Source organism: Arvicanthis niloticus, chromosome 4, assembly GCF_011762505.2.
Source record: "Arvicanthis niloticus isolate mArvNil1 chromosome 4, mArvNil1.pat.X, whole genome shotgun sequence".
Classification (NCBI taxonomy): domain Eukaryota; kingdom Metazoa; phylum Chordata; class Mammalia; order Rodentia; family Muridae; genus Arvicanthis; species Arvicanthis niloticus.
Window position 1 is genome coordinate 44,800,383 of NC_047661.1, and position 16,080 is coordinate 44,816,462.

The 16,080-nt window shown below is 41.4% G+C and overlaps 1 protein-coding gene across 1 annotated transcript in view; it reads left to right on the forward strand.

Annotated features, from left to right (window-relative positions):
- The window catches only part of Arhgef26 (Rho guanine nucleotide exchange factor 26), a 105,503-nt gene that overhangs the window by 54,450 nt on the left and 34,973 nt on the right, over positions 1-16,080 (forward strand). Inside the window, exons 7-9 of the mRNA XM_076932468.1 lie at positions 8,673-8,825; positions 12,225-12,354; positions 14,846-14,920. Of these exons, the coding sequence (XP_076788583.1) occupies positions 8,673-8,825; positions 12,225-12,354; positions 14,846-14,920 (358 nt within the window). The remainder of the gene's footprint in view (positions 1-8,672; positions 8,826-12,224; positions 12,355-14,845; positions 14,921-16,080) is intronic.

The following is a 16,080-nucleotide window of genomic DNA, read 5'->3' on the forward strand; positions in this document are numbered from 1 at the left end:
AGCCTCACCCTTCCTGGCAGATGCTGTGTTGGGAGATAACCATGAGGATTTGGAGGCTGGCCTGGCCACAGACAGAGCCTTTCAGCACCAGCTTGCTCCTCATACCCCAGCCTCAGGACCAGCACATTTTACTGTAGCACTTCTGCTGTACCTGAAGGGTGGTTGCTTTGTCTTGTTGGTAGTTGCTCTTCTTGGAAAGTGGTGGTGGGACAAAGAGGAATAAAATGCCCACTCTAAGTCACATAGCATGTTCTCTGGCCATGTGTTCTTCTTAGGTCCTAGACCTTGCCTGAGCCAGGCATGTTGGTGTAAGTCTTCATTTCGTATACATCTGTAGGGAGCAAGGCTTTCCATTAGATGGATAGGAATGAGCCAAAGCAGAAACTGAGAACTTCCCTAACAACCCAGGGCCACCCAGGCTTTCTCCTCTACTAAGGACATTTTCATAAGGGTGTTTCCATGTACTTTGTGTCCTTCTCACAGTTTATCCTGGCTTCCAGAAGAAATGATAATATGAATGCATGGACCAAGTAGCACAGAACACTAGGTGCAAGTATGTACAAAAGTTACCATGGAAACCAGCCTTTTTGTGTGCATTTTCTCATGAAGAGGTTTCTGATGATATAAGTACTTTGAATTCTTACTTTAAGTAAAACTTAATGCCATTAAGTGTCAAGGACTTTTAAAATATCATTATATAGGTATGGTCCTGGGTATATTCCTTCTGAAAGATAAGTCATGCCTGAGCATATGGACTAAGTAGGTATAAGCTTTAACTTCTGTGAGTTCCCTGGGACACCTGGGTCTTAGAGTCTTTCTTCATCCTTCCTTTCCCAACTGTGAGTCACACCCTTCTGTGGGATTTGCAGGGGGTATTTCAAACTGAGTTGAGACTGAATTTAAACCTAAGCTTTGAGATGTGCAGTATAACGGGTAAGAAGCCCCTTCTTTGATCTGCATTTTTTGGGAAATGCTCTTGCTGTACCTCCTTTGGCTCGTTTTCCTGCTACAGTGGAACATTATACAGATACCTAATATAGATCCCTGTGGTGTATTCATATACGTTCAGGAACATGCTAAAGGTTTTACCAAAATTATAAGAACTTCTAGGAAGCCAGACAGATGGTGTGGTAGTTAAAATCACTTGCCGTTTTTTTCATTGGACCCTAGCTAGATTCCCAGTACCCACATCAGGTATCTCACAGCTACTGTGGCTCCAGTTCTAGGGAACCCGACACATTCTTTTTCCCTCCACAGGCACCTGCCTGCATACACATAAATAAAAATAACCTTCAAAAAGAATTTCTAGCAAAAAAAAAAGTCACACTGGAGATTTTAAAGAGGCAAGCAGTAGCTATTAAAGTGGGAAAGCTGAGCTGGAAATGACACTGCCCTTAAACATGATGACCTGAGTTGAAATGTCCTGCACTTATGTAAAAAGTTGGGAATGGAAGTGTGCACTTGTAATCTCAGAGCTGAGAAGTGGAGACTGAAGGTCCTTAGAACTTTCTGGCTAGCCAGTCTACCCAGTGAGTGAGCTCCAGATTCAACGAGAGATGCTGTCTCAAAAATACAGTGGAGAGTGATAAAGATGCCCAGTGTAGACCTCCTTGGGTGCATTCACACACACACACCGTATACATACAACACATGCCTGTCTGTACGCACAAAATAAGTGAAATGAACGGAATGCAAGCTAGTGGAACAGGAACGTTGTTTCAGGACTATTTCTTGTTCTAAAGCACTTTATGTTTTACTTTATTGTTTTCTTATTAGTCCAGATTCAAAATAAAAAAGCAGAAATAGAATGCAAGAAGATAGAAACACACACACACACACACACACACACACACACACACACCCCACACAAGCATAGGGCATGGGAAGAGGGAGCGTGTGTATATGTGAGAGTGCATGCATGCACATGTGTTTGCCTGTCTGTCTGTCTGTCTAGTGAGGGAAAAGGTCTTTGTACCTTTTTCACATCAGAATGTAAGATCTGGTTGAGGTGTGGCAGTCTTGTGTTTCTGTAGAACCAGCTCATATTTTCTCAGCTGATGTCTGGTGATGGATAGGATGAGCTTCATCTTGTCTCAGATTTGGGTTGACTGACAATGGCTGTCTAAAGTACAGCCTGGAGAAATGGGTTCTCCAGTTCTCCAGACCCAGAGAGAGTGCCTCAGTTCCTTAATGATGAGTGTTGTGGGTTGGTGTTGGTAGTTCTTGGCAGGTGTTTGCTGTCCTCGGTGTGTTAAATCACATTGATACTTATCATTAGAACCAAAATGTTTACACAGACACACACACACACACACACACACACACACACACACACACCCCACACACACATCACGTATCTACAGCAGAATATAAATGCATTTTGATGGAGTACAGAGTGTTTTGGAGGTGCTGTTAGAGTACCGAGCAGCACATAGGTATTGAAATATTTCTATTTAGAGAAGACATTTTATTATATAACAGCATCTTGGATATATGGAATCTGTTTCTTCCGTGTTTCCAGCCTGACTGCCTGTGATCCTGTTTGGTGAGGCATTGTGTCCAGATGAAAGGGACAGGCGGCTTGGACTGACAGCTCAGTGCTGTGAAGAAGTCCAGGAGTGGCCTGGGTTTGCTTTAGGCAGATGGATGTTAATGAAGGAAAAGTCCTTTAAAGGATGCCATTCCAAGGACACAAGACAGCGCTGATGATTGCCAGAGCTCCAAGTGCTGTTCTTCCATGGCTGGAGTGCCGAATGCTGGGCTGGTCCGCCTTGCTGGCACCCTTCCTAGACTGGGTGAGGAGGGCTGGTCGGGCAGGTTTTTCAGAAAGTACAGCTGTCACTGAAGAAACTCAGGCTGCCCTGGGTTTCACCGTGTCTTTGACAGGACCACAGCAGCTTGTGCTGGGACTCTGTGTCTTCAAGAATGGAGAGACAGACCTACATCTAGTTTGCATCTGTAGTTGTGGCCAAAACTACATCTGCCCACAGCCAATAAATCTGTGGCAACTTCATCTACTAGTGAGAAAAACAAGAAAGACAACTTTCTATTTTTGCTTAGCACATTCTTGGTAAAAAGAAAATTTCAACTTTATAAAAATGTTCAATTTGAAGCAATAAATTATATTTATCCTCTATTTACTTATCAAATATTGAGTGCATCTAAAATTCAAGTGCCTATAGGCAGGTCCTGTGTATACAACAGTGAACGAAGCAGAACAGCATCTCCTCCCTGACTTAAGTAATACAGAAGCAAACACAAATTATAAGATATTTAGTTGTGGTTACAGTAGGAGGAGTGAAGAATAGTGAAGACTGTCTAGTAAAATCATAAAGCAAGGAGCTTATTAACCCAACCCAGTGGAGTTGGGGAAGGCTTCCTGTAGCATATAGAATGTAATCTGAGCCATGGGTTGACTGGGCAAGGAGGAGGACTTCAGGGGACAAAGTGGGGGAGGGGCAGGGATGGTCTGTAGGTAATTCTTCCTGACACTGTGGGTCAGTGCTCCTGCTTTCTAGTCCAGGACTAGTTGCCATTGTTGGCTGCACTCCTCTCATGACCTTTCTGGAGGCTGAGCCTAGAATGGTGCTATCTTCACATATGACTATACCATGGCTTAGGTCTCCCGGAAAGGCCTTTGTAGTTTTTGATTGCATAACACTTGTAGTCAACAGCTGTCCTTGGACACTAACAATTTTTTTTAGGCCCAGCTGTTGTTGCTTCCTGGATGTGTGTGCTGAGGGCTGGCTAGGACTGTCAGGTAGACAAGATGAGCTTTTACAGGAGGGCAGAGGCAGCAGATTTACTGGTTTGACCAGACTCTGTGGATGCAGAAGTCCTTTTTTATTTTCTCTGGGTTCAAACTAAAGTTTGGGTGCTTAGACTTTTTTTACTTGCACTCTACAGTCTTGGTTTTCTTATTTCTAAAATGGGTGTAGTAACTGTCTCAGGAAACAAACATGATGACTGAATGAGACTAGACTGCTTGGGAGGCATGAAACACTGGTCTTGCTCAGGACTCACAATGGGTTTGTTCCGTGATACCCACCAAAGCCTTGCTGCCCTGTGCTAGACACTAGAGGATATTCTGAAAAACAAGCCTTAGGTCTGTATTATTTTAATCTTTGTAAATGACTGACCTTATGGTAGTCTTTCCAAGGGCTATCATCTGCTGTGTCAGCTTGATTATCAGATTTCTTTTCTTTTTTAGACCTTTGTATATGAGCACTGTGTCTATACCACTCTCCAACCCCTGCTCCCCACCCCAAACTCCTCATGTTGCCCCTGCTCTGCACCACTTATGGTCTATTTTTTAATTATGCATATTTGCATAAGTATACACATCTATATTTAGAATTGCTCACAACTACATGTGTCCAGGATTGACCATTTGGGATTGGGCATTATCCAATGTGGATGTATATCTCTGGAGGAAACTCAGCAGCCATTGGCCATCTTTAGCTCATATAGGGATGGGACCATGGGCTTTTCCTGTTAACACTGGTGTGCTATCTGGTGTTATTAGGATTCTGGTCTTGTTCAGGAAGCCACATTGTTGACATTTTATGGGTGAATTTTTCCTGTCGTACATAGGGGATACTTCTTAACAGCAGGCACCCTGGGCCTTAGATCTTATGGTCTTTCTGGCTCCTCTTCCTCAATTGTCCCTGAGCCTTGGGTGTAGTAGTTGCATTGTTGGATGTATTAGCTGGGCTTAGGTGTGCAAAGATTATCACTTACTCTCTACATTTTGACCAGTTCTAGGTTTCTGTAATAGTCTCTATCTATAGTAAAAAGAAGCTTCTTTGATGAAGGGTGAAAGCTACACTAGTCTGTCTGTAGGTATAATAAGTACTTAGAATACAAAGTAAGAAATAATTTTGGATTAGGAAACTGGTAGTTAGGTTTTCCTCTCAGCAATGTGACCTCTCCAGCCACAGGTAGCTGCCTAGATTTACACTAGCAGGCATGAATTACCTCCTATTGAACAAGCCTGAAGTCCAAAATATAAGTGCCACTGTTATTACACCATGGGGGCCTACCCACTGCTCCTTCCCTTGGCAGCTTGCAGAGGACTTTCAACTAGCTAGTCCCTATTAATGTCAGTTCTATTCTACTTATTCTACATGGGCAAAGGGAGCTAACTTAAGTGCAGGCATCCAGGAAACAAATATTTTACCCTTGAATTTGTATATGCCTCAGAAATAAAGTTCAACATCTAAGATTGCAGCCATTTTTAGATTCTTGAAGTTCATTCCCAGACTGAAGAAGATGGAGCCCCCTCTGCTTCTGGGAAATATCGAAGGATGGTTTATGCATCACGAGGATACTCTGCATCAGCCTGTCTCAAACAACTGCTTCAGTTGAGTTCTTTGGAACTCCTACCCACTGAAAGGCTGAGCTTGGGTCTCTGATGATCTGACTGGCTAAGGAGCTCCCCTGAAAAGGCAGCAGTCTTGGGAAGCACTGGAGGAATCTGGTAGAATGGGGTGCTCTGGTGATAGTGTGCTAACAGCCACATGGCGAGTGAGCAAGGGTTTCTGTTTAGGGAGGTGTTCAAAAGAGACCTATCTGGCACTTGGATCCCTTTCATACTGTACACAGTCAGAGCAGTCAGTGATGAGGGTGGGGGTGGCAGTCGTACACCTTGGTTGTTGTGACCAGTCTGGCTGTTGATGCTTGTACAGAGGGAAGAACTCTGTATTGTTAGAAAGGAAAGAGACTTCACAGGGCCCAAGTCCAAATTTCCATTTCAGTGTTATCTGCGAGATTGCTTCTTAAACTTGGTCCAGTTTCGTTCAGAACCTCAGAGCTTCCCTTTGGCTGCACATTTGATATGAATCACCAGCCTTCTTGACTGCCGAGATGTCACCTTCTTCAGAAAAATATTGCTCTTCTTGCAGCTCAGCTTGGTTAGCAAAGTACACAAATTTTCCAAATAACCAACAGATTCTTTTACTGTTGAAAGCATTAAATTACACCCTTTTTATGCCAATGCCAGAATAAAGGGTCTACAGCTCAGTTTATGTTGTATTAAAGTAAGTTTCATGGACAGATATCTCACTAGTACCTTGTTTTCCATCCTGTATTTTGGCAAACTTTCTGATGTAACAAATGAAAATTTCCTTTTCATTAAGAAAACGAAAGTTGTTGTTTCACTTATGTAATCGCATTATTTCGGCTGTTAACAGTTGCTAAAGGCAAGAAGCTATAAAGGATAGTAGCCCACTAGATATTTATATTTTGGATTTACGTGTTGATTACTTATAGTAGCTACTCTTAATTGGCTTTCTTTGAATATTTTATTAAAACTGCCACCAAAACAGTTGGATTCAAATCAGTTATAAGTACTTGAAATTATGTGAAAACCAGCTGAAAATGAACGAGTCCTAACCCTGCTGTGCCTAGCATTCCAGGGCCTCTGAATTCTCACAGATGTGTGTTTTCAGCTGTCCATTGGACATCACCCAGGCTGAGTGGATGGCTTCCACACTGCTCCTCCTAAAGCCCCTGTCTCCAGTCAGGGCTCAATGACCCACCTGCTCCGCATGTGGAACTCATTCCCTAGCGTCTTCCTTGAGTTTCTCAAATGCTATTCATTTTACCTCCGAATTGTTGCCCAATCTGTGTTCCCTCTTTTCGTGGTCTCGCATCCACATTCCTGCCTGCTGGCCATCTGTCTTGTCACTTCTCTCTGTCCCACTTCCCTCCATGGTCGATGACTTACTGGCTTCCATCGTGTAGTAATTCTCGAGGTCACACAGCCAAGCCTTTGCGGTCTAGCGCTCATCTGCTCTGCAGGCTTCTATCTGCCTGCTTATTCTGTGGTTCACATTTCAGCCTCATAAACTCCCCATTTCCTGAACGAGAGACTGCAGCGCATGGCTCTCTCTCCTCTCCTCCCATTGTACCATCTTATAGTGATGGACGACTGACCCAGCTCAGAGCCTCCTCACCCATACATACTGTTGAGTTAGTCACCTCACCTGTGGAGTTTTTACTGGATCTCCAGTTATCATCACCTCTGTCCTACTACAGAGTTGGGCTTCCTTCAAACCTACTCCCTTTCTTGTTGGCTGGTTTGCTAAAGCAGCCCACAGAGAGCAGGAAGACATTTTTAGTATTATCACTAGCTCATTAAGAAGGAAGACATTTCAGGGAGAGCCAAGTGAAGAGCTACTTAGTACAGGGATGGGGTGGGTGACACAGAGCCTCCATGCCCTCTCCAGGCTTGCCACCCAGCACAGCATTTCAGCCTGTCCAACCCTTTCTGAAGCTCATTGTTTAAGGGTCTTTATAAAGGTGTCATTGTATAGACACACTAGACGATAGGCCTTTGCTAAATCGACTTGAAACCTGCTGTCATTTCTCCTTGAAGGTGAGGAGAGAGGCTGAAAATTCCAGCTTTGTATAAAGGTGGCTTGGCTTTTTCAGCTATCAGCCTGCGTCCTGCACCTACTTAGGCTTCCCCAGCCTCCAAGTGCCTACTCATCATAGGAGAGACAGTGTTGGTATGGAGATCCTAAGGATTTAAAAATCTATGTTCTAAAAAACCTGGGAACGAAAACCAAGACTGTATTAATATTATTATTATTTATTCTGCCTCATATCTGCTTTATTTTAATTTTCCCATGATCCCCATTGGTCACTACCAGAGGGGAAGGATCTTTTTTTTTTTTTTTAACTCAGCTTTCCTTTATGTTCCCTGGCATGTAACTCAGAATCTTTTGTACTGGTTCCTGGTAGTACATGATCATGTCTTCGTAGACACACTCTTATTGAATCACAGTTTCCCCGTTCATACTCACAAGAATTAAACATAGAGATTCAAACACATAGTTAGTTATATGGGAGGATTCAGTCACGGTAGCTGAAAGAGCCATAAAAATGATTGTATAACCAATGGTTGTGCTTGTGTGTAAAGTGTGTGAAATAACTAAATCAGGCAATGTTAAATTACTGCTCATCTGTCTCATTAACAAGGTCTGGTTACTCTGAATTGCAGCCTAGTGAAACTGTGAGCATACTAAATACTGAGCATATTTAAATACGTTTGGAGGAATCATTTTATTTTGGAAGGGCATGTGAGATTGAGTTGCTTTCAGACTCCCTTTGTCAGCCGTCACGTGGGTGCTTTGCATGCTTACATTTCCTCCTCTGTCTGTTGTGGAGACAGGGCCTCACTATGTTTCAGAGGCTGGCCTAGAACCTGCTGTGCAGCCCAGGTTACATGCACACTCTTGATTTTCCTGCCTCTACCTGCCCTGTCCTGGGATTACAAACATGCATGGTCTGATCTCTCCTGTACATAGCCAGATAGTCTGTAAGCATGACCTTCCCTCCTCTATCAGGGAGAGTTCTTAAGAAATAGAAAAATCTGTTTTTTTTTTTTTTTTTTTTTTTTTAAGTTCCCAGGCAGAGAAACATCTAGGGTTATCAATGGTTTAAGATCAACACTTTAAGCAGTAATGGTATAATACATTTAAATTTGGACAACATTTTCAATGTTTTTTTCTTTGTGGGGGATTGTTTTGTATTTGTTTCTTTTTAAATCTCTTTAATTTTTTTACACACCGTGTAGTGTTATTTTTAAACCTTACACAGGGATAGTTGTTGTCTATTAAAATTTATAGCAGAGATAGAAATGCTTTTCCTTTTTTTTTTTTTCCTAGATTCTTCACAGAGTTGGAAGCAAGACATCAGAATAACATCTTCATAGAGGATATCAGTGACATTGTAGAAAAGCACACGGCATCCACGTTTGACCCCTATGTGAAATACTGCACCAATGAAGTCTACCAACAGCGAACACTGCAAAAGTTGCTGTAAGCAGTGTTGAATGCTCCAGTTTCAATCTTCTAACTTCTTTTGATTAGAGCTTATTGATAAAGATCAATCAATCATAGACATGTCTCTTAGTTGACGGCTTCCTCCTTGGCAGATGTGTAAAACAGTCACTTTTGGAGTGAGGGTGTTGAGGCTGGAGAGTTTTCCCTCTAAAGCATTTAGAAAATTAAAGTTGAAGTTGTTGTCCTCACCCCACCCCCAACACACCTTTCTTAATTGTCTTGAGACTTGACTTATCATCACTCAACCTCCCAACCCCTCACTTTTCTAATCAAGTAACTGGCCATGAAATGGTTTGCCAGAGGCAAAAGGGGGTTCTTAAGTGGAGCTAGACAGTCGGATCCAGGGTGTCCCTTAGTATTCTAATGTTTGTAAGCTGTTTACAGGGACTGCAGGGTCCCCCTCCCCCTCCCTGGGTAGGTAGGTCTGAGTTGTTATAGGAGGCAGGAGGTTAGAGGAACAGAAGGAAAAGGCAAGCTTGAAGATTAATTGTGCCACAAGAAAGAGTCAAGCATTTTCTTCCTCTCCACACTTCTTTCCCTTGTAGATCATTGAGAGTTTGGGTGTGAGGTACCGGCTGATGATCTTCATCTTTGAAAGAATCGACAAGTTGCTGAGCAGTTTCTATACTGTTTTATTTGTAGAGCCCCGAGTTGTCCTAAGTAACTATTTTATACTGTACTTGTCTACCATAAACTCAGGGTGGGGCTTCCTGACTATTGTTATTCTCACTCCTTCCTTAGAGTGGTGACATTTACGGAGCCTTTTCTGGTCACTTCAGGCTGAGTGTGAAGTCTTTGAAGAGGCTGAGGGGATGGTGACAGTGCACCAGGAGAACAGGGACCTAGGAACAGAGCCACCAAAATTTACATATGGAACTAGCTAGTTGGGAGAGAAAGATTGGTAACCTTCCCAGCTTGGTTTCCCATGGCAAGCATCATGGGTGAAAAAATACTCTTCAGATACAAACTTGGAAGAAGCTGCTGTTACAGAACTGTCCTGCAAAAGGATCATGCCCCTGGAGGCTCAACACTTTGGGGCTCGTTCCCACTCTCACTCTTGAGAGCACTTGCTCTTTCTTAATCGGCTGTTTGTATTTCTGTTTATAAGCATATATCCCTGGTGGAATCCTTTGCCCTGGGACATAAATGCTTGGAATCAGGGGCCCTCTGAACCCCAGACCCTTGGCTCAGCGCTTCTAAACACGTTTTGCCCAATCTGGGCCCACCATTTTCCATTCAACTGCTTGCCTACCTCCATTTCCCAAGGCATTACTTTCTGTCTTCCTCCTTTCCATCTCCATCCTTTATTTGGGCTTTTCACTTGCCTACTCCTGGTATCTTTTTCTCAAACTCTAACAATTGTCCCTGAGCTTCCTTCTGAATGTATTTTTAAATTCTTTTCCTAGTGAGACTAAGACCCCAAAGGCAGCCTCAGTTTACCTGTTCCCAACATAGTAAGGAACGCTGATGCTGGTGTCTCCTGTGCTTCATGGGTAGGATGGAACACCCAGCAGCTATCTTCCAATTGTGATTTTCATGTGAAGAAGGGCTCACCTGTACTTTGGAGATTTCAAGACTGATAAACCTGTTGTGGTGGTTCTCAGTAATTTCAGGATGTTTAGCCCAATACCTGGCTTCTGCCCACTTGATGCCACAAATGTCCCCAGATTTTGCAGAAGGCCAAAGAAAGACAAAATTCACATTTTCACTTTCTCTTATCCCATGCCCTGCCAGGGCTCTCTAACTAAATGTACATGATTTGAAAGCCAAGCCTTGGATTAGAGAGATCATTCCTTTTTATTTTGTTTCGTAGGATTACCATATATATATATATATATATATATATATATATATATATATATGAATAGTTACTGCTATGTATTATGTGGCTCTCAAAAATAGACTTTGTCTAGATTACCTTAATCAAATCATCATGGGAGCTTTTACATGGAAATTAGCATTTGTGTCTCTTTAGGGGCATTCAAGTGTGGAGCAGTGATATCTACTTCAGTAGCAGGTTAGAAACCCCCAGGAATCCTCAAAATCTAGCTAGCAAAGAGTCTCAAGTTCATTACAGACTTCCCAACCACAGCCCTTTTGGCATGGGAGGCGCCTGGGACCTGTATGATTTAAATACGAAACCTACATAAAGTTTGTTTTTAATTTCCTACAAGTCTTTTTAAAACTGTCCAGGAGCTGGGCAGCACCCAGGAGGCAAAAGCAGGGGAATCTCTTTGAGTTTGAGGGCAGTCTGGTTTACAGATCAAGTTCCAGGACAGCCAGGGCTACATGGAAAACCCTATCTCTTGGGGTGGGGTGGGGGTGAAGGGGTACCAAACAAGAAAAGAAAAAAAAAATGCCAAGAAAAGGATATCTAAAACTTCTCAGTGTGAGACAATAAAAATAAGACATTTCTGTGAAACTTGATATTCTGATGTTTCACACTTTGTTTTTAGTAGTCCACTCCATTTGCTGTGGAGACAGGAGCAAATGAGGAGAGAGATGGGTGGGGCTGAGGGTCAGAAAACTTCAATTTGACTTTGTTTTTAAGTGTGTAGCAAGTTAAGAGTCTTTGTAAACACCATTCTCTTGGCATCTCTACCTCACCCCCCTTTAAGGTTCTATAAACAGCTCCACTGAGATTCTCTATAGAGTATCTGGCAACAGTACATGGATATATACCAATATCACAGCCATTTGCACCTCAGTAGGCGATGAAGAGAAATAAATACTCTGGTGTATGTGACCGAAAAGTTTCCTGGCTAGGCAAAGCTGTAATCTTAGAACTCAAGAAGCTTACAGGCTGGAAGACAGCCTGGAAGGCAACCCCCTCCAAGAAATCACACCCCCCCCCCACCCACCCATTGAGGCAAAAGAACCAAAAAAACAAACAAACAAAATTCTTTTCTTATTAGGATGAGGAGCTTTGGAAAGGTGAAAATAACCTTAATAATATTACCTAAGAGTTAGTTCTGCCTTGAGTCTGCCCAGGGCGGTAGCATGAAGCATGATTATTGTGTTGGAATGTGTTCGTATATGATCAAGTTTGAGATCTGATTTGCTTATGCCAAGTCATAATTATCATGTTCTCCATTACAAGACTATGTTCTCTTGTTTCCATCCCACTTTTATCATTGCCTAGTTTATATGTTTTATTAATATTCTATAGGGTGCTGCAGCTCATGTTTAGCGGCAAATAGAAAAGCGAGAGAAGCCACCTGTGTTTTCCAGTGTATTATGGTGTATGTTGTTTGTGTGCTTATGTATCATTGGTAATGTGTCAACTGACCTCAGTATTTGGTAACATGTTTTCATTTGCTTTTAGGCTTGCAAAGAAAATATTTTGAAGTTTCTTTCTGCTTTGTCTCCCTGCAGAGCAACCAATCCCTCCTTTAAGGAAGTGTTGTCGAAGATTGAGTCGCATGAAGACTGCAGGAACTTACCTATGATCTCCTTTCTCATTCTCCCTATGCAAAGAGTGACACGCCTTCCCCTGCTGATGGACGTAAGGCATGATTTGGTGGCTTTGTCCTCTGAATAGGAGCTACCATAAATGTGATTAACTAAATTACTGTTATTTTGCTTGCATTGATGAACACTTCTTTTATAAAAACCCCCAATTGAGAAGATGTTATCCACTTGCAAAGCCTGTCTGTTTGAGATCATTGAGTTTACCTTTAATTTAGACTTGTGTGGCCACTCTGGTGAAACTTGCTTATTACATTATCCACTTTTTTTGGAATGGGAATAATACTGGCTTCTTTGTGGTCAAGAGGCCTGGGTTCCATTTTTGTCTGAGTCACTAACTATGAGACCTCGGACACTCACTTTGTTTTAGATCCCTTCCATCTTGAATGTTCTAAGATACTTTGGGCTCAGTTTCGCATGAAAATGTGATTCTCATAGTCTCCACCATGCATTGTGTAAAGCAAGTTAAAAATCCCAGCATCCTTTGGTATTAGGTAATATCCATAATGGAAGCAAGGGTTTGACTTTGAATAATGACAAGACATGCTGAGGGAAGGGAGCAGATACCATCTGTCCTATGATAGTGCTTGCTTAGCCAGTGGGCAGAATGTGTCTTCTGTTCTAATTAGGACAGATTGTCACAGATGTACTTTAAAATTGGGTCATTATGTTGGCATGATATCAGTTTTTATATGTGTGCTTCTATACACCAAAAAGTAGGAGAAAAACTTATCAGAGTTACATAGTTGGGTAAAGTTGAGAAATGCATGGCTAGCAATGCCAGTGCATGTATGTAGCATCACTGAGCATATTTCTGCAATACAACCTCAGCATGTCTAGGAGAAACAACCTTGTAAATCTTGTGTGTGGTCCATCATTGGCCCAGTGAGTAACTGGAAGTTTTGAAAAATCAGAAATTTTTTTAGGTCGGTGTTTAGCCTATCTAAAGATAGAATGCATTAACAATTAATTAGCTAAACCCAAATTTGGATACAATTGGTTAAACAGAATGGTAATCCTATTTCTAACACCCCAGATGACACAATGTTGGATATTTACAGTGTGGTTACATAGTGGGCTCTTTACGCTTTTGTGTCATACTCCTATTGGAGGTTCTAGGTGAAGCTGTAGCCTGTCTTCTCAGATAATTAATGTATACACACAATTTTATCTAGAATTCTATTCTATAGTTATGGAAATAATATATGAATGAATGATATATGGCTCATAATATGGCTAAATACTTTTTCTAAAAACCTTGCTTAATTTATGTGTCTATATGAACTGGTTATAGCATAAATGCATTCCTTATACTAGGTCAAAATGTTGAGGGATCAATCATTAATATAACCTCACATGTGTGGCCCTCCACACTTCTCTCATGTTGCAGTCCCACTGCCAGACTTCCAGATTTATAGACTGCACTCACTTGCAGTTAAGGCACAGTCGCCTATCAGTTACCGACCACATTCTGCCCCTGCCTGATGACTCTTGTCAATCATCATCTATTTTCCATATGTGAGAACTCAGGAAAAATCAAATGACTTTAAAGCACCCGCTCTCAAATTTTATATCACTCGGAAATATACTTCAATTGGTTAAGAGGATGGACGTTTTAAAAACTAGCTTGGTTCTCTGAGCTTTCAAAGTTATGTTTAAGCTGAGTGTTCCTTATTAAGAATGTCTGTAGTGAGATGTGTTTATACATTTTGAAAAAGTTTGGAATATTTTCATATATATTGGGGTGTCATGAGAATAGGACCAAAACCTAAATATGAAATTCATTTGTGTTTCAAGCATAGCTTATATACATATTCTAAAGATAGTTATATCTAATAATTTTGTGTTCACGAGAGTTTTATGGTACACAGTTTTTCCACTTGTGGTATGGTCTGACAGTCAAAAGGTTTAGTATTTTAAAAGATTTAAAATCTTATATTTTTATATTTTAGACACTCATATTTTAATTTACCTTGAATGGATTATCAGAGTAACTTCTCTTTTGTCGGGAGCTGACAGTAAGCTCGGCATTTACAGAAGATGTGTAGGTTACTTACCATCTAACTCTTGGGACAGGGCTGGAGAGGTGGCTCTGAAGAGCACCTGTTCAGCAGGGGCAAGGCCAGGTTGGATCCCTGAACAGGAAACAGAACAAGACAAGCATCAGCCTCTTGCAATAGCCTGTTTCATACCTGGCATTGCCACAGTTTGCAGAGGAGGAAAGTGATTTTTATCTACAACCAACCACTTGCCCATGGTTAAATACCTAGCATAAAGGCAAGTCTGAGACTTGTCAGCCTACCTACTGACCTCTGAAATCGTTCTTGTTTATTTAGCTGCATTTGCTTAGGCTTTATGTATGTGAAGAATATTTTCTAGTATTGTTAGTTTTACATTTTAATATGCTCTTCCCTAATGTTGTGTCCAGAAACAGTCCTTTGTATGAGTAAGAGGAAATGGCTAAATACTAGTTTATTTTGCTACCTACGTTAAATCAATTGGCTTTGCTTCTTTTTACTTCGTCGTAGACTATCTGTCAAAAAACACCCAAGGACTCTCCCAAGTATGAAGTCTGCAAAAGGGCCTTGAAGGAAGTGAGCAAGGTAACTGTTTACTACGATAACAGTAAACCATGTAGAAATCTAGGAAGAGTCTTGCAGGTCTGTGCTTGCTATATAAGACTGAAATTCACACAGCCGTATTCAAGTAAATTCGTATGTTGACTGTTTCAGATAGGATTTGTTTTATGTATCCGTTCATATCTTCTTTTGTCTTCTGTGTTAATAGCTATTTGTTGGTTCTCTCCTTCCAACAAATATTTATTGAGTATCAACTACTATACCAAGAATAACGCTGCCTTCTGAATGTTTGGTGATAAGCAGATATGGTTATTGCATTTATGGAATGTGCAGAATAAAGAGAAAGACACACACTAAATAGAATTATACTACAGCGTGATGACTGAAGTGTGGGGAGAGTGCAGAGTGATGTTTTAACTGAGATCTGCAGCAAGAATAGCTGTCAACTGGGGCATGGAAAGAGTGTTTGGGGTGTATGGAAACCCAAATAAAAGTATTGGAGGATTTGAAGACTTCATTGGGACAGGGAGGGAGATGGGAGGGAGGGAAGGAGGGAGGAGCCTGTTACATATGATACAGAGTTGGAGGCTATGGTCTATGATGATAATGAGATGATGGAGCTGTAAATTCAAATAAGAAGATGAGAAGAAACTGCGTGTGTGTGTGTGTGTGTGTGTGTGTGTGTGTGTGTGTGTGTGTGTGTGTAGATATGTGTAGTAGGTTTGGAAATGGTGAAGATACGAGTAAAGGAAATATAATCCCTAATTGGACAACTGAATCATTTTTTTTTTTTTTTAGTTTCATAGTGTGGAAAGATGAATTCCATTCTGGATATATAATAATGCAGATCCTATAAAACATGAATTTTGCTTGAGAATTTAGAGGAGAGACATATATTGGAGACCTGGATTTGGGAATCATCAATATAGATGATATTTGAGCTTGGAGTATAAAGGGATTTATCTGGCATGAGGATGCAGAATAGGGAGCATAGAAGCCTCTGGTAAAATCCCAGGGAACACTAATGCTTAGTCTTATTTGGAGGAAGGTAACCAGTATAGGAGATGTAAAAACAAATAAGGTGTGTGAGAGAAAGGGTAAATAGGTCAGCCTAGAGAATGGTAAAGCAGTTAGCTCATGGATGTTCCTCCTGAGAGAGAAAGGAAGGCATATGATTTAGCCAT